The sequence below is a fragment of the Bos javanicus genome, chromosome 7, assembly GCF_032452875.1.
Source record: "Bos javanicus breed banteng chromosome 7, ARS-OSU_banteng_1.0, whole genome shotgun sequence".
Classification (NCBI taxonomy): Eukaryota; Metazoa; Chordata; class Mammalia; order Artiodactyla; family Bovidae; genus Bos; species Bos javanicus.
Genome location: NC_083874.1, coordinates 9,199,915 through 9,226,614, shown reverse-complemented (window position 1 = coordinate 9,226,614; position 26,700 = coordinate 9,199,915). Strand labels below are relative to the sequence as shown.

Genomic DNA, 26,700 nt, shown 5'->3' with positions numbered 1-26,700 from the left:
CATTACTTTACTAGCGTGTGAGATGAGTGCAACTGTGTAGTAGTTTGAACATTCTTTGGCATTGCCTTTCTTTGGGATTGGGATGAAAACTGAACTTTTCCAGTCCTGTGGCCACTGCTGAGTTTTCCAAATTTGCTGGCATATTGAGTGCAGCACTTTCACAGCATCATCTTTCAGGATTTGAAATAGCTCAACTGGAATTCCATCACCTCCACTGGCTTTGTTCATAGTGATGCTTCCTAAAGCCCACTTGACTTCACATTCCGGGATGTCTGGCTCTAGGTGAGTGATCACACCATTGTGATTATCTTGGTCGTGAAGATCTTTTTTGTACAGTTCTGTGTATTCTTGCCACTACATTAATTTAGCTGCCACTTTAATATTCTCCATGTGTCAATATTTGCTCTAAACAAAACCAAAAATCCTTAGCTGTAATAAATAATCTTTTATACTAATATACATTCCCAGTGAGTTTTCATATCTCTGTTATTCCTTAATGCTCCTTGTGGCCTTATGACTAAATCCTTTTCTAAAAGTTCATCACCTTTCACCATAATTTGGGAAATATTTATCTTGACCTTTGGACTAAATGTCACCATTATATTTGATAAACATGTTTTAATCCATCTGTCTCTATATGAGATGAAATTATAATTTAGATACTCTTCGATCCCCACATTTTAAAAGCACTTTGGTTATAATATTATTTCATTTTCAAGTCTTTGGTAATTTTAATGTTGAATTAATGACCCATGTTGGTATATCTGAATTAATAATTTTTAATCTTTGTATAAGTTAGCCATAGATTTTCATTCAATTTTGTTGCATGCTCTTTTTTTTTAAATAAAACATGTACTTAATCTAATTTCGTTTTTACTGACATTATTGTCTATAAGTTCTTAGTTTCCTTTAAATCTTCTTGTTCTAAATTATGCACTTACACATATTCACATACATTTTCACAAATGTTTGAATATGATCCTGTGTACCTCATAAATGTTCTTTATGTTTTAATGAGGTCTTTTTTTCTGCTGTTTGTTCCTCTCTTTTTTAAAATCAACAATACCTTAGGAACTTTATTCCAATCAACTAGTATAAGTCTGCTTCATTATTTTAGTGTCTGTATAACATTTCATGGTATGGCTATGATACTCACATACATGGGGGTCTGTCATATTATTTTTCAACAAATTACTATTATAGCACAGATTTACAAATATTTGATATTATTCACCTAAAATTGTGCTTCTCAACCAAGGATGATTAATTCCCCCAGGTGACATTGACTACACCCCTAGACATTTTTCACTATCACACTGGAATGAGGTAGGTGGTGGGCAAGGATCCTTCTGAATATCCTAGAATATATAGGAAACATACCACTACAGAGAATGACCTGGCTCAGAATATCCAGTAGTGCAGAGACTGAGGAACCCTGAATTAGAGAATATCTGTTTTTAATGTTTACAGCTCTTTTCAAGTTGTTTCCCCAATGTACCACACTTCACTTTTTCTTTTTTTTTTTGACTGTTTGTTTGGCTTTATTTATTTTTTTACATTTTATTTTGTTTAATTTAATTTTATTTTTAAACTTTACAATATTGTGTTAGTTTTGCCAAATATCGAAATGAATCCGCCACAGGTATACCCACGTTCCCCATCCCGAACCCTCCTCCCTCCTCCCTCCCCTACCCTCCCTCTGGGTCGTCCCAGTGCACCAGCCCCAAGCATCCAGTACCGTGCATCAAACCTGGACTGGTGACTCGTTTCATACATGATATTATACATGCTTCAATGCCATTCTCCAAACCCTTCCCACCCTCTCCCTCTCCCACAGAGTCCATAAGACTGTTCTATTACTCAGTGTCTCTTTTGCTGTCTCGTACACAGGGTTATTGTTACTATCTTTCTATAATTCCATATATATGTGTTAGTATACTGTATTGGTGTTTTTCTTTCTAGCTTACTTCACTCTGTATAATAGGCTCCAGTTTCATCCACCTCATTAGAACTGACTCAAATGTATTCTTTTGAATGGCTGAGTAATACTCCATTGTGTATATGTACCACAGCTTTCTTAGCCATTCATCTGCTGATAGACATCTAGGTTGCTTCCATGCTACCTTATGATCCAGCAATCCCACTGCTGGGCATACACACTAAGGAAACCAGAAGGGAAAGAGACACGTGTACCCCAATGTTCACCACACTTCACTTTTATTCTAGCAAAATTAGAGAATACTCTTCTTCTTTGTGTTTATATATATATATATATATGTCAGCCTCAACCTACCAATTCATCTTATCCCACTTTCCCCTCTTAGTTTCCATATGTTTGTTCTCTCTATATCTGTCTCTGTTTCTGCCTTGCAAACTGGTTCATCTGTACATTTTTCTAGATTCGTTTTCCCTGAATATTTTTTTAATTTTACTTTATTTTTAAACTTTACAATATTGTATTAGTTTTGCCAAATATCGAAATGAATCCGCCACAGGTATACCCGCGTTCCCCATCCCAAACCCTCCTCCCTCCTCCCTCCCCTACCCTCCCTCTAGGTCGCCCCAGTGCACCAGCCCCAAGCATCCAGTACCGTGCATCAAACCTGGACTGGTGACTCGTTTCATACATGATATTATACATGTTTCAATGCTATTCTCCCAAATATCCCCACCCTCTCCCTCTCCCACAGAGTCCATAAGACTGATCTATTTTTGACCAAAAATTTTCTGTTTCATAGAGTTTAATGTATAATTCTTTTTAAAAAAGTATATATTTATTTATTTGGCTGCATTGGTGTTAGCTAGGTCTTCCCAGGTGGCTCAGTGGTAAAGAATCTACCTACTTGCCAATGAAAGAGCCATAGGAGACTTGAGTCTGATCCCTGGGTTGGTAATATCCCCTGGAGAAGTGAATGGCAACCTACTCCAGTATCCTTGTCTGAAAAATTCCATGGACAAGAGGAACCTGGTGGGCTATAGTCCATAGGTTCACAAAGAGTATCAGCCACTGGACCACCAGAAAAGTCCCCTATATTCTTCTTTTCTTTCTGAATTTATAGCTTTAATTGTTTTAGTTTTCCAAGTGCAGATTTTACATGAATTTGTTGTATGTTCGTCTGAAATGGACAGTTTACCCTGATTTTCTGAAGCTGTGTTATAACAAAAAAAAAAGTTCCTTATTTCCTTCCAGAAAGACAGTCATTTATTCCAGCTTTTATTCAAAAATTCAGCTTTTCCCAGCTCAATTGAAATGCAACTTTCCTATGTATTAAATGTTCATATCTGATATCATCTAATTCCTATTCATTCAACAAATAATAATGGAGCAACTGCTATGTGCCAAAAAATTCTGGATACATTATATGTTATAATCAGTTAAGTGAAAGTCTTAGCTAAAATAATTATTAATGAATACTGCTCTTGTTCAGTTACTGTTATTGTATATCATGTTTCAATCAGTTTTTGATGTTCCATTTAGTTTTCCTTAATACAATTGTATGAAATCTCCCTATTTAACTGGCTTTATGTTGACTGCCATTATTGCTTTTAACTGAAATATAATTGATTTAGCAAATTATATTAGCTTCTTTTTATAGATTACTCCCCATTTACATTGCAAAATATTGGCTATATTAAATACATACTACATATTAAATAATATGTAGTAGTGTATTTCTGTAGTTTTGCCATTAATTTTTATTCAATGACTTCCCATTTTCTTAAATGTGTAAGCAGGCATGCTCAGTCTCTTCAGTCATGTGTGACTCTCTGTGACCCCATGGACTGTAGCCCACCAGGCTCCTCTGTCCATGGGATTCTCCAGGCAAGAATACTGGAGTGGGTTGCCCATCTTCCCCACCCAGGGAATGAATATGCAACTACTGTGTCTCTTGCATTGCAGGCTGATACTTTACTGCTGAGTCACTGGGGAAGCCCCTGTATTTGTAAATAAGTACACAAATATTCACATACATTTGAGAAAAACAAAGTGAGCTATGCAGGTGCATCCCTTGCTCATATGATGGTGGCATATACTGTTGAAGTCTGAGTACAGTATGCAGATGACCATCTTTATGGCAGAAAGTGAAGAAGAACTGAAGAGCCTCTTGATGAAAGTGAAGGAGGAGAGTGAAAAAGTTGGCTTAAAATTCAGCCTAAGAGAACTAAAATCATGGCATCTGGTCCCATCAGTTCACATCAGTTCAGTCGCTCGGTTGTGTCCGACTCTTTGCGACCCCATGAATCACAGCACGCCAGGCTTCCCTGTCCACCACCAACTCCCGGAGTTCACTCAGACTCACATCCATCGAGTCAGTGACGCCATCAAGCCATCTCATCCTCTGTTGTCCCCTTCTCCTCCTGCCCCCAATCCTTCCCAGCATCAGAGTCTTTTCCAATGAGTCAACTCTTCGCATGAGGTGGCCAAAGTACTGGAGTTTCAGCTTTAGCATCATTCCTTCCAAAGAAATCCCAGGGCTGATCTCCTTCAGATTGGACTGGTTGGATCTCCTTGCAGTCCAAGGGACTCTCAAGAGTCTTCTCCAACACCACAGTTCAAAAGCATCAATTCTTCGGCGCTCAGCTTTCTTCACAGTCCAACTCTCACATCCATACATGACCATTGGAAAAACCATAGCCTTGACTAGACGGACTTTTGTTGGCAAAGTAATGTCTCTGCTTTTGAATATGCTATCTAGGTTGGTCATAACTTTCCTTTCAAGGAGTAAGCCTCTTTTAATTTCATGGCTGCAGTCACCATCTGCAGTGATTTTGGAGCCCCCCAAAATAAAGTCTGACACTGTTTCCACTGTTCCCCCGTCTATTTCCCATGAAGTGATGGGACCAGATGCCATGATCTTCGTTTTCTGAATGTTGAGCTTTAAGCCAACTTTTTCACTCTCTACTTTCACTTTCATTAAGAGGCTTTTTAGTTCCTCTTCACTTCCTGCCATAAGGGTCACTTCCTGGCAAATAGATGGGGAAACAATGCAAACCGTGACAGACTTTATTTTGGGGGGCTCCAAAATCACTGCAGATGGTGACTGCTGCCATGAAATTAAAAGATGCTAGCTGCTTGGTAGAAAAGTTATGATCAACCTAGACAGCATATTAAAAAGCAGAGACATTATTTTGACAACAAAGGTCTGTCTAGTCAAAGCTATTGTTTTTCCAGTCATGTATGGATGTGAGAGTTAGACTATAAAGAAAGCTGAGCATCAAAGAATTGATGCTTTTGAACCGTAGTATAGGAGAAGACCCTTGAGAGTCCCTTGGACTGCAAAGAGATCCAACCTGTCCATCCTAAAGAAAATCAGCCCTTAATATTCATTGGAAGGACTGATGCTGAAGCTGAAACTCCAATACTTTGGTCATCTGATGTGAAGAACTGACTCATTTGAAAAGACCCTGATGCCAGAAAGATTGAAGGCAGGAGGAGAAGGGGACAGCAGAGGATGAGATGGTTGGATGGCATCACTGACTCAATGGACATGAGTTTGAGTATATTCTGGGAGATGGTGATGGACAGGGAGGCCTGGCATGCTGCAGTCCATGGGGTCGCAAAGAGTCGGACATGACTGAGCGACTGAACTGAACTGAGTATAGTTAAATAAATATATGTATTACAAATGAGAAAATCATATGAAGAAAGTTATTCAGTGTAAAAGGATGAATAATCATGTCACATACATGATTTATAGAGTATGGGCTAGGAAGGGCTTTGAATGCTGGTAAAAGAACAAAACCAGAAATAGTGTGCCCACTGAACCTACAAAGGAGAGATTAAAGCTCAAAGAACATAAATAACAAAGAAAAGATGCCATATAAGAAAAATGAGAAAGGACTTTGCCTCACCCCCTACTGATACCTATTGAAGTTAATGTCTTGACTGTGAAATGTAAGTAATAGCATTTATGTTGGGCTGGCACTAATGGGAAACAACTTGCCTGCCAGTGAAGAAGAAGTAAAAGACACAGGTTCAATCCCTGCATTGGGAAGATCCCCTGGAGAAGGAAATGACAATCCACTCCAATATTCTTGCCTGGAGAATCCCATGGACAGGGGAGCCTTGCAAGCCACAGTTCATGGAATCGCAGGGTTGGACATGATGGAAGTGACTGAACATGCATGCATGCTAGGTTGCTAATGCTTGCTTGTGTAAAAGTTAATAAGTTATTATTCTATATCTTGGTAGTTACCTACAAGGCATGGAACCACAAAACATTTCAGAAGTTTCAGAATTTCTTCTCATGGAATTTTCAGAGGCACCTGAGCTGCAGCCCCTCGTATTTGGACTTTTTCTGTCCATGTACCTGATCACTATGTTTGGAAACCTGCTTATCATCCTGGCCACCATCTCAGACTCCCATCTCCACACCCCCATGTACTTCTTCCTCTCCAACCTGTCCTTTGTAGACATCAGCTTCACTTCTACCACTGTCCCAAAGATGCTGTGGAACATCCAGACACAGAACAAATTGATCACCTTTGAAGGCTGCATCATCCAGATGTACTTTTACATACTCTTCGCAAGTTTAGATGACTTTCTCCTGGCTGTGATGGCCTATGACCGGTTTGTGGCCATCTGTCACCCGTTGCACTACACGGTCATCATGAACCCCCGACTCTGCGGTCTCCTGGTTCTGATATCTTGGATCGTGGGTGTCATGTACTCCTTGTTACAGAAGTTAATGGTGTTGCAGTTGTCCTTCTGTGCAGACTTCAAAATACCCCACTTTTTCTGTGAACTCAATCAAGTCTTACAACTTGCCTGTTCTGACACCTTTTTTAATGACATGGTATTGTATTTTGCAGCTACCTTGCTGGGTGGCGGTCCTTTTGCTGGGATACTTTACTCTTACTCTAAAATAGTTTCTTGCATACGTGGAATCTCATCAGCTGAGGGAAAGTATAAAGCATTTTCCACCTGTGCATCTCACCTCTCAGTTGTCTTTTTATTTTATTGTTCTGTCCTAGGAGTGCACCTTAACCCTGCTGCTCCCCACAGTTCAAGATCAGGTGCAGCAGCTTCAGTGATGTACACAGTGGTCACACCCATGCTGAACCCCTTTATCTACAGTCTAAGGAATAAAGACATAAAAGGGGCTCTGAAGAGATTCTATGAAATATTAGGTAGAAAAGGCCAACTCTGTTGGGGGAAATGAAGTGACCTTGATGGCATGACTCAAAGCCTCAGAATCAGAAATTATGATTCTTTGATCATTGCAGAATCAAATTTGCTTCTTTTCATTGTTCCCTGGAATTTTCATTAAAATAATTCCATGTATTGATTTATTAAGCTTTCTCCTCAACCTGATATATAGGCTTTTTATTTGTACTTATCCCTACTTCAAAATTTTCCTACATTTGAATCAGCAATATTTGGAAATACTCATGTACTTCATGAGAGGACTGAGTTTCTTAAGAATAATTTATTCTTATATCAAAATGAATCCACCACAGGTATTCTTGAATGACATATGTCATTACAAGTAATTTTTCTCTTATTATTCTAAATGATAGTTATTAGTTTAATTACTCATATTTGTTTAAAGTAAAGTTGACAACTAAGGTATTTAAAATAACTTTTAATAGATTACATTGAACATTCAGATATGGAACTGTGGATACAGGGAGCTGACTGCAAAATTATATTTAGATTTTTTACTGCACAGAAGGTCAGTGCCCTTCACCACTGTGTTGTTCAGACTGAACTTTATATATCAAAATATATACATGACCAAAGAATGGCTCACTGGAGGACTGAAATGCCTATTCAGTCATGTGATTCCAGGTTACATGTTTAGTACCAACAAGCACACTTTTCATCTTTTCCTGCTTACCTGGAGAGGAAACTTAATGTACCAATTTTTAATATAGTTATCTGAAATAAAATTTAAAGACAGAGTAATCATGAATGCTACCTTTAAATATTAGAATAAGTACATAGTTGAGAAGAAGCCAATTAATATAATTGTCTTCAGTTCTGTTCACTTTTATTTTTGACCAGTTAGCTATTGCTGCATAATAACTCATTTTTGTAGTAGATGCTTTAATATAATGTTTATTAACAAATGAGTTTGTATAGTGTGTGGTTATCCTGATCTCTGTTTGGCTCCTCATGAATCTATGCTCACCTGTTATTTTCTATGTTGTAATGCTAAAGTCTCAACCATGATGTTGTATACTGTTATACTGGATGTCTTTGTTCACCAATAAATGATAGTTAACTCTCTCTCTCTCTCTTTCTTTATATATATATATATATATATATATATATATATCAATGTCACAGTCTCCAAAAAAATAAATCTATCTTTGATGACATCAGCATCATGGTAGCACAAGACACTCTCTTTGTCTCTCCCCTTCTATCTCTGATTAATCAGACTTCCATAAGTCAGCAAATATTCACCTGTCCAATAACCAGGAGTCCAGAGATTTATACAATTTTACTTGTTAAATTGGGTTGATTAGAACACATAGATGAGGTGCATCTAGGGGAAAACAGCAAAAGGCAGTGCCCCCAGTCCCAGCCCAATGTAACCATTGGCTGAGTCCATGAGGTAGCTGAGTCCATAGACCCATAGCACCTGGAAGCACCAGTGGAGGTGGCACACGTGAACCTGGCCTTCCAGATGCAGGATTATCTACAACCAAAGGGAAACAGGCAGCAGTGCTGGTGGGGACCTTGAACCAGGTGACCCTGGATGATGCAAAATTGCCCACTATCATGGTTCCCTGAGCAGAGATGCCAGCCATATCAGGGACATTAGCAGCACCAAGACGCTAGTGACCCCGGAGGCACCAGTTGTGATGACAATGCACCAAGCAATGCCTCTGCTAGGGAGAGTGAACGACCAAAAAAAAAAGTTTTTTAAAAATAGCTAGATGAGTGAGTGCATGCATGCTCACTCAGTCATGTCCAACTCTTTGCCTCCCCCTGGACTGCAGAGCTCCAGGCTCTTCTGTCCATGGAATTTTCCAGGCAAGAATACTGGAGTGGGTTGCATTTCCTACTTCAATAAATGCAACTCAGATGCAACTCAGGTAAAAAAAAAAAAAAAAAAAGACTTGTGTTACTGTGTCACCTAACTGAAAAACACAGAAAGGCCTCTTGTTACCAGTTTGTTGAATTGTTAAAATCAGAATGAACAGACCTTTACCTAAGTGAACAAGGCATTTGTTATTTCAAATGCACTGCCAGAGGAGCTACCCACTGGGCACAATAACACAGAATCACAAAAAGAAAATGACAATTTTCCAGAAAACAATCTTAACACCATAGAAGATTGTGATCAAGCCAGTGGAAAACTCAAATAGTGTCATGGAGAAACTCAGGAAGCTATAGGAACACTCACAGAAGCACTTAAACTCATAAATTTAAAAAAAATGAAAATAAGAAACAATTTTCAAAGAGATTAAAACTCAAACATAACCAAACAGACATACTGGAGTTGAAGAAATCTATAAATGAGTTGAAAGATGTATTAGAAAGCACTAAAAGTTGAGCAGATCATATGGTGAAGAGAAATAGTGACCTCAAAGGTAGAATGATTTAGGAATAAGAGAACTGCTTTTCTTTTCTTTTTTTTAATGAAGAGAATCTACAAGTATTAAAGGACTCCATTAGAAGAGTTAACAAGTATATTGAGTATCTTAGAAGGAAAAGACAGTGTGAGAGAAAGAAAAGATGCTATTTAAAGAAATAATATTTCCATACAAATTGTGAAATTATTTGTTCTAGCTCTGTGAAGAATACTGTAGGTAGCTTGATAGGGATTGCATTGAATCTATAAATTGCTTTGGGTAGTATACTCATTTTCACTATATTGATTCTCCCAATCCATGAACATGGTATATTTCTCCATCTATTAGTGTCCTCTTTGATTTCTTTCACCAGTGTTTTATAGTTTTCTATATATAGGTCTTTAGTTTCTTTAGGTAGATATATTCCTAAGTATTTTATTCTTTTCGTTGCAATGGTGAATGGAATTGTTTCCTTAATTTCTCTTTCTGTTTTCTCATTATTAGTGTATAGGAATGCAAGGGATTTCTGTGTGTTGATTTTATATCCTGCAACTTTACTATAGTCATTGATTAGTTCTAGTAATTTTCTGGTGGAGTCTTTAGGGTTTTCTATGTAGAGGATCATGTCATCTGCAAATAGTGAGAGTTTTACTTCTTCTTTTCCAATTTGGACGTCATGTGTGAAACGAGGTGCCAGTCAAGGTTCAATGCACGATGCTGGATGCTTGGGGCTAGTGCACTGGGAGGACCCAGAGGGATGGTGTGGGGAGGGAGGAGCGAGGAGGGTTCAGGATGGGGAACACATGTATACTAATTAAATAATTTTCTATTAAAGAAAAAAAGAAAGAAAGAAATAATAGCTGAGATCTTTCCCAGAATAGGGAATAAATAACAGGTGGAATATAACAGGTGGTCCAACTTATCAATTATAAAGCCTTTCTTAATGACATAGGGATATATTTTGAAGCTGTATTCATGGGTGGTGATCACTTATGATCCTTTGCTCATACTCTAAGATAGTTCCCCCAGATGGTGCTAGTGGTAAAGAACCTGCTTGCCAATGCTGGAGACTTATGATATCCCTCAGTCAGAAAAATCCCCTGGAGAAGGAAATGGCAACCTACTCTAGTATTATTGCCTAGAGAATCCCATGAACAGAGAAGCCTGATAGGCTACAGTCCATAGGGTTGCAAAGAACCAGACATGACTGAAGTGACTTATTGCACAAGTATGCACCCATCTGTGTGTCTCACCTCTCAGTTTTCCCTTATTTACTATAACAGTCTACACTGTACCTTTGCTCTGCTGGGATCCATAGTTCACAGTCAAGTGCAACAGTCTCAGTGATGTTCACTGTGGTTACACATGTGCTGAACCATTTCCTCTTAGTCTAAGGTATGAAGATATAAAGAAAGCCTTGAAAAGATTCTTTGGGATGGCAGTAATAGAAGGACTAATTGTCATAGGGTTAAAGAAATCCTCATTTTTAGCAAACTGCAAAGCATTTGAGCCAGAATTTAATATTATTTGATCAGAGTGCAAACATAGAATTGTTCTGTGTCTCTATTTCCTGAATTTTCATTTCTTTGATTCAACTTCTTTATACCATTGAAGTAACTCAGATTTCTGTTTCCTTCTCTGTTTGACTTATAAACAATTTTCCCCTTTGTTAATTTTCTACTTTCTCAAAGCTTTCCCAAACTTGATTTAAAATATCTCTAATGCCTATTTATTTCATAGGGCAGCATGGATTTCTTAAGAATAATTTCTGCTCAGATGACATATATCATCACAGATATATTTTCTCTTGTGCTACTGAAAGATTGTAGTAAACAATAGGACTACTGTGGGAAAACTACTTTTATTATTAGCCAAGGTATTTGGTATGATCTTATAATAGAGGATATCCAAGACTACAGCTTTTCATTATGTGTACCACATTCTTCTGAAAATCACTGCCATAACTGTCCTTGAAAATGGAGACTTGAACCTACAGTGTGTTTTATAGGTGATTATCCAGTCTTATTCTCCTTTCGGATCCTGTTCTCTTATTCAGCATTGTCCATAGTGCCTACCTTAGTTACTGACAAATGATAATCCACTAAAGGTTTTCAAATGAAGTCTACACAATAGCACACGTTTGAGTACATTCACTTAATATGGCCTTTGAGTCAGGGAAAAAATGTCAAAAGAATGAAAATGCAAAATACATTTTTATTACTAGGCAAATATTTTATTTTTATGCTCTATATCTTTTCAATAAAGTATCAGTTTTGGTGTCCATATGAAAGTCTTGTTTTCATTAAGGTCAAGCAGTTGCTGATGTGTTTATGATGACAAATTATGTGTAACCACCTATAAGTGACTCCCACTCTAGTGGTTCAGTGGTAAAGAATCTGCCTGAAATGCAGGAGACCTGGGTTCAATCCCTGGGTTGGGAGGATCCCCTGGAGAAGGAAATGGCTACCCACTCCAGTATTGTTGCCTGGGAAATCCCATGGATGGAGGAGTCTGGAAGGCTATAGGACATGATTGGACATGACTGAACAACTAACACGTTCACTTTTATTCTATAAGTGAGTGAAGAACTTGTTTTCAAACTTATATACATAAAAGATTCTTGGTGAGAAGACTAAACCTGTGTATACCTGACTCTAGCACAGGACCATAGCTTTGCTATTGAATGTGATCCCCAGACTAGGCACTGCAGCATCAACTACTCCTGGGAGCTCATTAGAAATGCAGTACTTGGACTCACTAGAGACCTGATGAATCAGAATTTGTACTTGTTAAAGAAAAGAAGAGGGAAAAGAGAGAAAAAGAAAGAAAAAAAAGTCACAAAAATTATAAAGAAAACATAGGTACAAAATTGATAACAAATACCAAAAAGCAAAAGTTAACAATCTAAAGTAGAGTTTGGAATTTCAAAAATACAATGTTAAAGAAAAGAAGAAGAAAAAGAAAGAGAAAACAAAAACAAAGTCACAAAAATTATAAAGAAGATATAGGTACAAAATTGATAACAAATACCAAAAAGCATAAATTAAAAATCTAGAGTAGAGTTGGGAATTCAGAAATACAATGTTAAAGAAAAGAAGAAGAGAAAGAAAGAGAGAAAAAAGTCACAAAAATTATTTTAAAAAAATACAGGTACAAAATTGATAACAAATACCAAAAAGCTAAAATCAAAAATCTAGAGTACAGTTTGGAATTTCAAAAATACAATATTAAAGAAAAAAAAAGAGAAAAGAAAAAAAAAGTCACAAAAATTATAAAAAAATATATATATATGAAGTTTGCTTTTTTAAAAAAAAATAGGGTCTTTTTTTTTTTTTTTTTCAAAGTAATAGTAGGTTATAAAAGTGAAAATTAAAGGAGTAATTGGAGAAGGCAATGGCACCCCACTCCATCACTCTTGCCTGGAAATTCCCATGGATGGAGGAGCCTGGTGGGCTGCAGTCCATGGGGTCGCTAAGAGCTGGACACAACTGAGCGACTTCACTTTCACTTTTTCACTTTCATGCATTGGAGACGGAAATGGCAACCCACTCCAGTGTTCTTGCCTGGAGAATCCCAGGGACAGGAGAGCCAGTGGGCTGACGTCTATGTGGTCACACAGATTCAGACACGACTGAAGTGACTTAGCAGCTGCAAAGGAGTAATAAAGGACTTAAATTTTTTTAAAAAATTAAAAAAAGAAAGAAAGAAAGAATGATCGTAAAAATAGTAAAAATATATCTAGGACTTTATTTGGTGTTGTTGTGGGTATTGTAGGGTCAGTTCATTTTCGGCTAGTTCCCTGGTCCGGCTTACATTTCTAAAGATCTATAGGCCCCTTCCTATGTAGTCGGTACTAAGGACAGGGTTTTAATCTATTGCCTGTCGCTTCCAAGGTGGTTCCCTCTGTTATAGCTTCTTCTGTTTGCTGGTCTCTTCAGTGTTTGATTTCCGCCCTGATACCAAGGGGGCGGTGGTGGACTTTTTTTTTTTTTTTTTTTTTTAGGCTCACTTGTTCAGTTGCACTGTGGGGAGGGAGGGCCGCTGCAAACAAATAACACTGGCCTGTGCTCGCAGTGCCTTAACCACACTGGGCCTGACCCCTCTCACTGTGCGTGTAGCCTCCCTGCCCACACTGCTCAGGCTCTAGGTTGCTCCACCAGAAACCATCCGCGGCAAGCCCTGGGCTGCTTGCACCTCCCAGGTCTAAGCCGCTTAGGTTCAGGCACTCCGGTAGTCCTCAGAGGCACAGACTCGGTTGGGCCTGCGTTTTGTACCCTTCCCAGGTCCGAGCAGCTCAGGTGACGAGGTGCTTGGCGAGCGCGGTTGCTGCGACTTATCGCCTCCCCGCTGCTCAGTTTTCTGGGTATACAACCGGCGCACCTTCTCAGGTGGATGTTGACCGTCCAGAACCCCAAGAAGTCTTAGTTAGCAAAGGAGCCCACTTACAGTTTTGTAGATAATGTCTCTCTGGGGCTGTGATTGCCCCCTTCGGGCTCTGGCTGCCTGTCACCGGAGGGGGATAGTCTGCAGCCGGCTATCTCTGTTCAGTCCTTTGTTCCGTGCGTGGGCCTGGCGGTGTCTTAGGTTAGGGCTGGCTTTTTGCGTGGTAGATATCTCACAGTCTGGTTTGCTAGCCCAAATTACAATTCACTGTTTTTAAAATTACATTTCACAATTTCTATAATATGCTGGGGCTTCCCAGGTGGCACTAGTGCTAAAAAAAACCTGCCTGTCAATGCAGGGGACTTAAGAGACATGAGCTCGATCCTTGGGTCAAGGATCAAGTGAGCTTATTTGACATAACAATGTCTAAATATCCCTTTTATAATTAAATACAAGTGTTTTATAATATGTAAAAAATGTCAGTTCTCAATTTCTAATATAGGTAGTACATTCTTAATTGTCTTGGGAAAGCTATCATGAACCTAGGGATTATAATACCTAAGGTTTTACATTAAAAAAAAAAAAAAAACATATCCCTCTTTTTGAAGAGGGGAAGAGTCATTTTTAGAGAGTTCAGTGATTGTGTCCTTGCCATAATTCAAAGCTTTGAAGACCAATGTGACCTAGTCAAGACAAACTCTTAATATCATATGTTTGAGAAAATTTGAATACAGGGATGTGATGAGATTCTGCGAAAATTAGAGCTTTGGAAGAAGGAGAGTTAAAAGAGAAGCAGTAATAAAAATTTAATTTATCTTATAAAGCAATCTCTTAGGAACAGAGAATTAGCAGGAAAAAAATTCATTCTGTCCAGACCAGTGTCTCCAAGGGCAATCATGTACATAGAGGTTAGAGTAATGAGAGGAAAACATGTCTAATGAGCTAACCTGGAAGCTCTAAATATCTCTTCTGTTGCAGTCCCTCAGCCTATGCCACTTTGGTTGGACAGGATGTGGTCCTTGCTTTTGCACTCATACAACAGCAAGCACTGGCTGAGAGGTCACTGCTTGATCTATTCCTGTTGTTGTGTTTGGGAACAAAAATTTGGTCTGCCTCATCAGTCTTTTAGGGAGGAGTTTTGACCTCCATCGGGGAAGGCTTCTCTCTGAATCTGCTTTCAGGTGAGTCTCAGAGCTCCACAGACACTTCAGGGAGAGAAGCAGAGAGGAGGGAAGCCAGAAACATGTGCCTGACAGAGGCCAGAGATCAGCTGTCTGCTGGCTTCCCTAACATCAATGTATTTGTTTACGATCTGAAAGTAAAGTGAACATTGTGCTGGGAATTGCAAGTCTCAGGGTTGACAATTAAACAGTAATAGTGGAAGCCAAATTAAAAGGAATGGAAGTCATAAAATGCTTCCAGTAGATGTAGACAGTAAGTCCAAAGATTTTATTTATTAACAGGAGTGGACAAAAATGGAAAAGCCTCAGGAAAAAGAAGTCTTCGGCTTTTGTTGTGTTCTATGTATTTCTGGTTTTGAACTGATAGCTTATCCCATTTGCATGTTTTCCTCTTGGGATATTCAAACTGTAAGGTGTTTCACATCATAAAGATATCACTGTTTGTGTCCTTAACAAAAATATGTTTTTATTTATTGTTTTTTTTCTGGACATCAGGGAGATGTCTCGGACTTGTAATGTTGACAAACCAAGGGAGATTTTATTCATTGCATTGCATTAAGAGCTGTTTGAGTTTACTGGATATTTTCCCCTGATATTCATATGTCCATTCCATTCCTCTCTCTCATATTTTTTATATTTCTTTAAATAAAAAGCAGAAATTAGCCATATTGAAATGGAACTCAAAGTTTATTTCCAGGTTTATTTCCAAGGAAAACATAAACTGGAATTTCTAGGTACCATTTACAAATCCTTCATGAGAAAGAAAATCTGATCTGACTAGCTTGAGTTGTGACTAATTGTGGCCTAAGGAGGGTGGATCTGGGTGAGGAATGCATGGCAGTAACACAACCTAGGAGGACAACGTTATGTGTGTGTGTGTGTGTGTGTGCCTGACCCTTGGGAAGTGAGAGAAGTTCTTTGAGGCACCTGGACTCACACATTAAGATGACTTACAACACAGAAGCCAGAATTCAATCAACAGATGGCACGAAGAAGTGGATCTGATGAAATCAATCACAGGAAGCCTTTATGATTAAATTCATAAAGTGCTGGGAACAACACAGAAGGAGTGATTCTCTGTGGACTGAAGGTTCACCTGTAGTGGGGAGGCCCCTTGTTCCACAGCATCCCTGACACCATCTCTAATCACTCCTGTTCTAACTTATTCCTCTGCCCCACTGGCTTCCTTGTTTGGATCTGAACATGTGTAATGAGCATCTTCCTCAGTTACTTTGCAGTGGCCAGGCACACACTTCTCCGGATGTCAAACTAGATCCTTCTTTCTCTTTCTTAGCTATCTGTTCAATTATCACCTTGATTTCTGACCCTGCCTGAACCCTCAGTACAAAATAACACCTCCTACAACTCTCTTCTTTATATCTGGTTTTGTTTCCTTCATAACATTTGACACCAGGTGACATATAATGTTTTATTTGCACATCATCTCTCATCATCCTTGGATTGTGGGAGATTTGTTTTCCATCACTCTCTACTTATTGCCTGCATGTACTTGAAACATAGTTGGCACTCAATATATTTATCAAATATATGAAACAATTTCTCATTAAATCTCTAGAATATATGACTTCTGGAAATATTTTGAGAATGGGACAAATATTCCTAGTCAGAGATGAAATGGAGTATACCCTCAAAGAGAATTTACCTGTAAACAAAATATTAACATTGCTTTCTAAAGAGCTAAGTAGTTTTAACTATGTGAATTATGTCAGTTGTTGTAAAAATTAGTCATATTATTTTTTCTTTTTTCTGTTTAGTCACCTCCACCACATGGAACCAGTGAATAATACACAAATTTCAGAATTCCTTCTTCTGGGACTTTCAGAGGAACCAACACTACAGCTGCTCACATTTGGACTTTTTTTCTCCATCCATGTACCTGATCACTGCATTTGGAAACCTGCTCATTATCCTGGCCATCAGCTCGGACACCCACATCCACACCCCCACATACTTCTTCCTCTCTAACCTGTCCTTTGCAGACATCTGTTTCACCTCCACCACCATCCTAAAGATGCTGGTAAATATTCAAACACGGAGCAAAGTTGTTATCTATGAAGGCTGCTTCACGTAGATGTATTTTTACAGTCTCTTTGGAGAACTAGATTATGTCCTCCTAACTGTGATGGCCTATGACCACTTTGTGGCCATTTGCCACCCTTTGCATACATGGTCATCATGAGCCCTCATCTCTGTGGATTCCTGGTTATGACATCCTGGGTAGTGGTTGCCATGTATTCCTTGCTACATAGCTTAATGGTGTTGTGACTGCCCTTTTGTCCAGTTGTGCAAATTCCCCACTTTTTCTATGAACTCAGTCAGTTGGTACAACTTTCCCATCCTGACAACTTTCTTAATAACATTGTGATGTATGTTGCAGCTGCCCTGCTAGGTGGTGGTCCTTTTGCTGGTATCCTTTACTCTTTTTCTAAAATAGTTTCATGTATATGTAAAATCTCATCAGCCCAGGGGAAGTATAAAGCATTTTCTACCTGTGTGTCCCACCTCTCAGTTGTCTCTTTATTTTATTGCACTACCTTAGAAGTGTACCTTAGGTCTGCTGCTATGCATCTTTCACACTCAAGTGCAATAGCCTCGGTGATGTACACTGTGGTCACACCTATGGTGAACCCCTTCATCTACAGTCTGAGAAATAAAGACATAAAGAGGGCTCTGAAGAGGTTCCATTTCATGCCAGTATAAGATGGCCAATTATACTAAGGCTGATGAAGTGCCCTTGATTGCATAACTCAAAGCCTCAGAACCTGAAATTGTGGTTCTTGATCACTGTGGAATGAAATTTACTCCTTTATCTGATTTCTATTTTTAAATTCAGTTTCTTTGTGTAATTTTAGGGCTCCCCAAGTAGCTGAGATGGTACAGTCTGCCTGCAAAGCAAAAGGCCCTGGTTCAAGCCTTGAGTCGAGAAGATCCTCTGGAGAAGGGCATGGCAACCCACTCCAGTATTCTTTCCTGGAGAATCCCATGTACAGAGGAGCCTGGTGAGCTATAGTAGATGGGGTTGCAAAGAGTTGGGCATGACTGAGTCAGTTTCACTCTCACTGTGTACTTTTAGTAGCTCTCTTTATTAAACTTTAGTCTCAGTTATATACATAGGCAGTTTCTATTTATTTATTTTTAATTTTTTTTCTGTGTGTGATGAACTTTGTCATTTATTTCTAGCAGGCTCATTGAATGTTTGCCATAAACATGGCAAGAAAGCCATCGCTGCCCTCTCTGTGGGTGGGATTTATTCATTCTGCTATTTCCAAAGTATCACCCAAGGATTTTTAGATTTATTTTAATTGGAGGCTAATTACTTTACAATATTGTATTGGTTCTGCCACACATCAACATGAATCTGCCACGAGCGTACATGTGTTCCCCATCCTAAAACCCCTCCCACCTCCTTCCTTGTACCATCCCTTCAGGTCATCCCAGTGCACCAGCCCCAAGGAACCTGTATTGAACCTAGACTGGTGATTCGTTTCTTATATGATATTATACATGTTTCCATGTCATTCCCTCAAATCATCCCACCCTCTCTCTCTCCCACAGAGTCCAAAAGACTGTTGTATACATCTGTGTTTCTTTTGCTGTCTTGCATACAGGGTTATCGTTACCATCTTTCTAAATTCCATATATATGTGTTAGTATACTATATTGGTGTTTTTTTTTTTTTTTTTCTGGCTTACTTCACTCTGTAAAAGAGGCTCCAGTTTCATCCACCTCATTAGAACTGATTCAAATGCATTCTTTTTAATGGCTGAGTAATACTCCATTGTGTGTATGTACCACTGCTTTCTTATCCATTCATCTGCTGATGGACATCTAGGTTGCTTCCATGTCCTGGCTATTTTATAAACAGTGTAGCAATGAACACTGGGGTACACGTGTCTCTTTCGATTATGATTTCCTTGGTGTGTATGCCCAGCAGTGGGAATGCTGGGTCATAAGGCAGTTCTATTTCCAGTTGTTTAAGGAATCTCCACACTGTTCTCCATAGTGGCTGTACTAGTTTGCATTCCCACCAACAGTGTAAGAGGGTTCCCTTTTCTCCACATCCTCTCCAGCATTTATTGCTTGTAGACTTTTGGATCACAGCCATTCTGACTGGTGTGAAATGGTACCTCATAATGGTTTTGATTTGCGTTTCTCTGATAATGAGTGATGTTGAGCATCTTTCATGTGTTTGTTAGCCATCTGTATGTCTTCTTTGGAGAAATGTCTATTTAGTTCTTGGCCCATTTTTTGATTGGGTCGTTTATTTTTCTGGAATTGACCTGCAGGAGTTGCTTGTATATTTTTGAGATTAGTTGTTTGTCAGTGGCTTCATTTGCTAGTATTTTCTCCCATTCTGAAGGCTATCTTTTCACCTTGCTTATAGTTTCCTTTGTTGTGCAGAAGCTTTAAAGTTTAATTAGGTCCCATTTGTTTATTTTTGCTTTTATTTCCAATATTCTGGGAGGTGGGTCATAGAGGATCCTGCTGTGATGTATGTCGGAGAGTGTTTTGCCTATGTTCTCCTCTAGGAGTTTTATAGTTTCTGGTCTTTTGTTTAGATCTTTAATCCATTTTGAGTTTATTTTTGTGTGTGGTGTTAGAAAGTGTTCTAGTTTCATTCTTTTACAAGTGGTTGACCAGTTTTCCCAGCACCACTTGTTAAAGAGTTTGTCTTTAATACATTGTATATTCTTGCCTCCTTTTTCAAAGATAAGGTGTCCATACGTGCGTGGACTTATCTCTGGGCTTTCTATTTTGTTCCATTGATCTATATTTTTGTCTTTGTGCCAGTACCATACTGTCTTGATGACTGTGGCTTTGCAGTAGAGCCTGAAGTCAGGCAGGTTAATTCCTCCAGTTTCATTCTTCTTTCTCAAGATTGCTTTGGCTATTCTAGGTATTTTGTATTTATACACAAATTGTGAAATTATTTGTTCTAGCTCTGTGAAGAATACCGTTGGTAGCTTGATAGGGATTGCATTGAATCTATAGATTGCTTTGGGTAGTATACTCATTTTCACTATATTGATTCTTCCAATCCATGATCACGGTATATTTCTCCATCTATTAGTGTCCTCTTTGATTTCTTTCACCAGTGTTTTATAATTTTCTGTATATAGGTCTTTAATTTTCCTACCTTTGAATCAAAAATGTCTGGAAATTCCATTTTTTCATTGGGTATCATAAGTTTATTAAGAATAATTACTTCTCAAATTAAATATGCCATCCTAAGTAATTTCTTCTCTTTCCCTGAAGTGATAAGTTGCATTATTCATTAAAAAAATACATTTAAGAACCAAGATAGTTTGTATTATTTTTTTTTTAATTTGGTTGAATCAGTGATACAGAAAGATGACTTTATAGGAGGATTTTTGCCTATGCAGTAGGTTGGAACCCAACCTTCTTTTTTTCAAAGGTCAAGTTGTGTGTCTATATACACTGCTTTGACCAAAAGGTTGGGTTTTTTTTGTTTGTTTGTTTGTTTGTTTGTTTTCCCCATACCATAGCATCCTGGGCTTTCCTGGTGATTCAGGAGGTAAGAAACTGCCTGCAATACAGGAGACCCAGGTTTGATCCCTGGGTCAGGAAAATCCCCTGAAGAAGGAAATGGCTACTTTCTTGCCTGGAGAATTCCATGGAGAGGGGAGCCTGGTGGGCTACAGTCCATGGGGTCCCAAAGAATCAAACACGACTAGAAGCAATTAGCATGCACACATAGTGGATGACATATTTTAATATTTTCATTGAATTATTTCATTGTTTCCTTTTGAAAACTTCCAATGATTCCTACAAATATGACTCTTCCCATTGCTCTAAACAAAATAACTCAAAATTTTCTAAATTTCATCATAAACACTAAGGGAGAAGCAGATAAACTATAACTCATATATCCCCTATATATTCAATACAAAGGCATTTATTCAACTTCATTATCATAAATTACTCATAAGACAACTTGAATCTACCTGTTCATGGGATTCGAGGTCAGCACTAGCATGCTAACCTTGGTGCAGCAATATTTCTGGACCAACATATAAGTCCTGCAAAGCTCTCCTGGGTAGCTGGAAAGGATATCTGTGCAGTCATCCTTTAATACTGTTACCTGACAAAAAGATAAATAATGTTACAATCAGAAGGGTTATCTTCAAATATAAGAATAAATGCCAAAATTAAGATCAATATTATCATAGCTGTGGTTTTTCCAGTAGTTATTTATGGATGTGAAATTTGGACCATAAAGAAGGCTGAGCACTGAAGAACTGATGCTTTTGAACTGTGGGTCTGAAGAAGACTCTTGAGAGTCCCTTGGACAGCAAGGAGGTCAAACCAGTCAATCCTGAAGGAAATAAACCCTGAATATTCATTGGAAGGACTGGTGCTGAAGCTCCAATATTTTGGCCATCTGATGTGAAGAGCCAACTTATTGGAAAAGTATCTGATGCTTGGAAAGGTTGAGGGCAAAAAGAGAAGGGGGCAACAGAGGATGTGATGGTTGGATTGCATCACTGATTCAATGCACACATTGTTACTCTTTTTCAGTCACCCAATAGCGTCTGACTCTTTGTGATCCCATGCACTGCAGCACGCGAGGCCTCTCTGTCCTTCATCATCTCTCAAAGTTTGCCCAAGTTCATGTCCATTGCATTGGTGATGCCATCTAGCCATCTCATCCTCTGACATCCTCTTTTCCGTCTTCCCTCAATCTTTCCCAGCATCAGGGACTTTTCCAGTGAGTCGGCTGTTCACATCAGATGAACAAAATACTGCAGTTTCAACTTCAGCATCAGTCCTTCCAATGAGTATTCATGGTTGATTTCCCTTAAGATTGACTGATCTGATCTCCTTGTTGTCCAAGGGTCTCTTAGGAGTCTTCTCCAGCACCACAGTTTGAAGGCATCAATTCTTCAGCACTCCACCTTCTTTACAGTCTCTTACAACTGTACATGACCACTGGGAAGAACATAGCCTTGACTATCAATGGACATTTGTTGGCAGAGTAATTAATGTCTCTGCTTTCAGCACACTGTCTAGATTTGCCATAGTTTTCTTGCCAAGAAGCAAATGTCTCCTGATTTCATGGCTTCAGTCACCGTCCACAGTGATTTTAGAACCTAAAAAGAGGAAATCTGTCACGACTTCCACTCCCCCACACCCCTACTTGCCATGAAGTAATAGGGCCAGATGCCATGATCTTAGTTTTTTTTTAATATTTAGTTTTAAGCCAGCTCTTTCACCCTCATCAAGAGGCTCTTTAGTTCCTCTTCACTTTCTGCCATTAGAGTAGTATCATCCACATATCTGAGATTGTTGATGTTTCTCCCACCTATCTTGATTTCAGTTTGTAACTCATCCAGCCCAACTTTTCTCATGATGTACTCAGTGTATAGGTTAAACAAACAAGGTGACAGCAGACAGCTCTGTTGTACTCCTTTCTCAATCTTGAACCAAACAGTTGTTCTATTCAGGGTTCTAACTATTGCTTCTTGACCCACATACAGGTTTTTCAGGAGACAGGTAGGATGGCCTGGTATTCTCGGCCAATTCTCAAGGTATCCCCTTGAGAGGTTTCCACACTTTATTACAATCCACATGGTCAAAGGCATAATCAATGAAACATAGGTAGGTGTTTTTTTTGGAATTCCCTATCTTTCTCTATGATCCAGTGAATGTTGAGAATTTGATCTCTAGTTCTTCTTCCTTTTCTAAACCTAGCTTGGCCATCTGGAAGTTCTTGGTTCACATAATGCTGAAGCCTAGCATGCAAGATTTTAAGCATGACCTTACTAGCAAGGGAGATGAGTGAATTTGTTTGATGGTTAGTGTATTATTTAGTATTACCCATCTTGAGAATTGGAATGAGGATTGACCTCTTAAAGGATGATGCCATCAAGGTGTTGCATTCAATATGTCAGCAAATCTGGAAGACAAAGCAATGGCCACAGGACTAGAAAAGGTCAATCCTCAATGGACATGAGTCTGAGCAAACTCAGGGGGATAGTGAAGGATAGGGAAGCTGGGCATGCTGCAGTTCATAGGATAACAAAGAGTTAGACATGACTTAGTGACTGAAAAACAACAAAAACAAAGAGAAGCAGAGTATTTTCACTGACCTCAATTCTGTTTGTTCTGGTTATACAATCAACAATTTCCTCAGTTATTGCAGCATAACAAGCCAATCTAAAATAAAATGATTTATCATAATGCCTTTATTATTGAATGGGGCAGTCAGGTGGGGAGTGGTACTGAGCCCTGCCTGGCACCTGATGAATCTATATTCAGCTGTGAGTCTCTACATTGTGTTTCTAAGGCTCATCCATGAATCTGCATGTGACTTTTGTGCCCTTTTCCCTCGAACATATTTATACTCATCTTACTCCATGTTTATAACTAAGTTACCCATTTACAGAAAGTAAACGAGCTTTTCAAATATGAATATTCTTAATTTAAAGTCACTGTTGCTATATCCATATATGTTGTTATTTAATGGCTGTCATGTCTCCAACTCTTTGTGACCCCATGGACTGTAGCCCACCAGGCTCCTCTTTCTATGGAATTTCCCAGGCAAGAACACTGGAGTTGGCTGCCATTTCCTTCTCCAGGGGATCTTCTCAACCCATGGATCAAACTCAAGTCTCCTGCATCAGCAGACAGATTCTTATAAACACATGCACACAAATAAATAATTAAATAAATAAATAAAACCCCCCAAATAAAGGAATCTTTCAAAAGAAAAATGGAATTGTAGGAATCAGACTTACTGACTTCAGACTATACTGAAAACCTAAAGTACCAAAACAGCATGGTATTGGCACAAAAATATAAGTGTTGATCAATGCAGCAGGATAGAAAGCTCTCAGAATTAAGCCCATTTACCTAAGATCAACCAATCTATGACAAAGGAAGAAAAACTAAACCATAAGCATAGTCTCTTCAATAAGTGGTGCTGGGAAAACTGAACAGCTTCATGAACAAGAATGAAATTAGAACATTCTCTCTAACAGCATACAGAAAATAAACTCAAAGTGGATTAAAAACCTAAATATAAGACCAGATACTATAAGCTCTTAGAAGAAAACATAGGCAGGACTTTCACTTAATCACAGCAGTATCTTTCTGGATCTCTATCCTAGAGTAATAGAAATGAAAATAAAAATTTTAAAAAAAATGGTACTTAATTAAGCTTAAATGCTTTTGCACAGTGAAGGAAACCATAAACAAAGCAAACAAAAAACTTTTCCTAGAGATGTAACCAATAAGAGTTAATCTCCTGAATATATCAAACATCTCATGCAGCTCAATATATACACAAAGAAAAATCCCAATTAAAAATGAGCAGAAGATCTAAACATATTTCTCCAAAGACACAGATGTCTAAAAGGCATATGAAAAGATACTCAAAATCACTATTGTGTGCTGTGCTGTCACTTCAGTCTTGTTTGACTCTCTACGACCCTTTGGACTTTAGTCCCCCAAACTCCTCTCCAGGCAAGAATACTGGAGTGGGTTGCGATTTTCTTCTCCAAGGGATCTTCTCAACCCAGGGATCAAACCCGCATCTCTGGGTTCTGTAATAACCTATAAGGGAAGAGAATTTGAAGGAAAACAAATATATATATATATATATATATATATATATATATATATACACACACACACACACACACACACACACACACGTGTGTGTGTGTGTGTGTGTATGAATTACTGTATAAAACAAACATGGTAGTGTAATTCAACTATACTTCAATAAAAAATAAATTAATAATTGTTAATGATTTAAAAAAATTTACAAAGATGTTTACCATTTTATCTTTTAAAAATATCCTACTATTGTATATGGTATTTACTGTTGCAAATTGGGGGCTTATTCCCTTAGCTCATTAAATCTGAGATATCATTCCTTTCTCTTTTGAATACATTGACTTTTTTCACTTTAATTGTAATTCTGGGCATTATGGGGATTTAGCAGTTGGACTGCTGCCAGAATTGATTAATCTTTTTCCTTTTTAGGTCTCTCAGGGTCTACTTGAGCTCACTAGATACTTTTTTTGCCTCTTATGGCCATTTTTCTCTATCACTGTTTCTTTAACCAAATTTTAAAGTGTCTTAAATTACAAAACACAAAATTGTCATATTAAAAAGGAGACATATTTACACATGCATGAAATGATATTTGTGTGTATGTGCATGTGTGCCATTATTATGCTCAGTTCTCAGTCATGTCCAACTCTTTGTGACCTCAAGGACTGTAGCCCACCAGGCTCCTCTTTCCAAGGAAATTTCCAGGCAAGAATACTGAAGTGGGTTGCCATTTCCTTCTCCTGGGGATCTTTTGGACACAGGGATGAAACCTGTGTCTCTTGTGTCTCCTGCACTGGCAGGCAGATTTTTTTTTTCACCACTGTGCCATCTGGGAAACCTCAGGAAACGATAAGGGATAGAATTTGGGTACTATATCGATATATTATATAGATATAATATACTGTAGAAGTAAATCACATTATTGTCTCCTTTTCTGTCTGATTTATAGGCAGGTTTCCCCTTTGTCATTTCCTAATTTCTCATTTTTTTTTTCTCAGACTTGATGCACAATATTTAAAATTCCCATTTATTTTAGGGGCTCTTGAGAAACCTATATACAGGTTAGGAAGCAACAGTTATAATTGGACATGGAACAACAGACTGGTTCCAAATAGGAAAAGGAGTACGTCAAGGCTGTATACTGTCACCCTGCTTATTTAACTTATATGCAGAGTACATCATGAGAAACGCTGGGCTGGAAGAAGCACAAGCTGGAATCAAGATTGCCGGGAGAAATTTCAATAACCTCAGATATGCAGATGACACCACCCTTATGGCAGAAAGTGAAGAGGAACTAAAAAGCCTCTTGATGAAAGTGAAGGTGGAGAGTGAAAAAGTTGGCTTAAAGCTCAACATTCAGAAGACGAAGATCATGGCATCCGGTCCCATCACGTCATGGGAAATAGATGGGGAAACAGTGTCAGACATTATTTTCTTGGGCTCCAAAATCACTGCAGATGGTGACTGCAGCCATGAAATTAAAGGCACTTACTCCTTGGAAGAGAAGTTATGACCAAACTAGATAGCATATTGAAAAGCAGAGCCATTACTTTGCCAACAAAGGTCCATCTAGTCAAGGCTATTTTTTTTTCCAGTGGTCATGTACAGATGTGAGAGTTGGACTGTGAAGAAAGCTGAGTGCCAAAGAATTGATGCTTTTGAACTGTGGTGTTAGAGAAGATTCTTGAGAGTCCCTTGGACTGCAAGGAGATCTAACCAGTCCATTCTGACGGAGATCAGCCCTGGGTGTTCTTTTGAAGGAATGATGCTAATGCTGAAACTCCAGTACTTTGGCCACCTCATGTGAAGTGTTGACTCATTAGAAAAGAGTCTGATGCTGGGAGGGATTGGGGTCAGGAGGAGAAGGGGACAACAGAGGATGAGATGGTTGGATGACATCACTGACTTGATGGATGTGAGTCTGAGTGAACTCCGGCAGTTGGTGATGGACAGGGAGGCCTGGCGTGCTGCGATTCATGGGGTCGCAAAGAGTCGGACACGACTG

The 26,700-nt window shown here is 38.6% G+C and overlaps 1 protein-coding gene and 1 pseudogene across 1 annotated transcript; both read left to right on the top strand.

Annotated features, from left to right (window-relative positions):
* Positions 1–6,024: 6,024 nt before the first annotated feature.
* On the top strand, positions 6,025–7,301 carry LOC133250504 (olfactory receptor 7A17-like). The gene has a single exon (XM_061421825.1). The coding sequence runs from the start codon at positions 6,207–6,209 to the stop codon at positions 7,161–7,163; it is 957 nt and encodes a 318-aa protein (XP_061277809.1). The 5' UTR covers positions 6,025–6,206; the 3' UTR covers positions 7,164–7,301.
* A 9,557-nt stretch (positions 7,302–16,858) lies between these two features.
* LOC133251824 (olfactory receptor 7A10-like) lies at positions 16,859–17,813 on the top strand (annotated as a pseudogene).
* Positions 17,814–26,700: the final 8,887 nt, after the last annotated feature.

Excerpts from the sequence above, each read along its gene's own strand:
- LOC133250504 (XM_061421825.1), top strand. The coding sequence starts at position 6,207 with ATGGAACCACAAAACATTTCAGAAGTTTCAGAATTTCTTCTCATGGAA.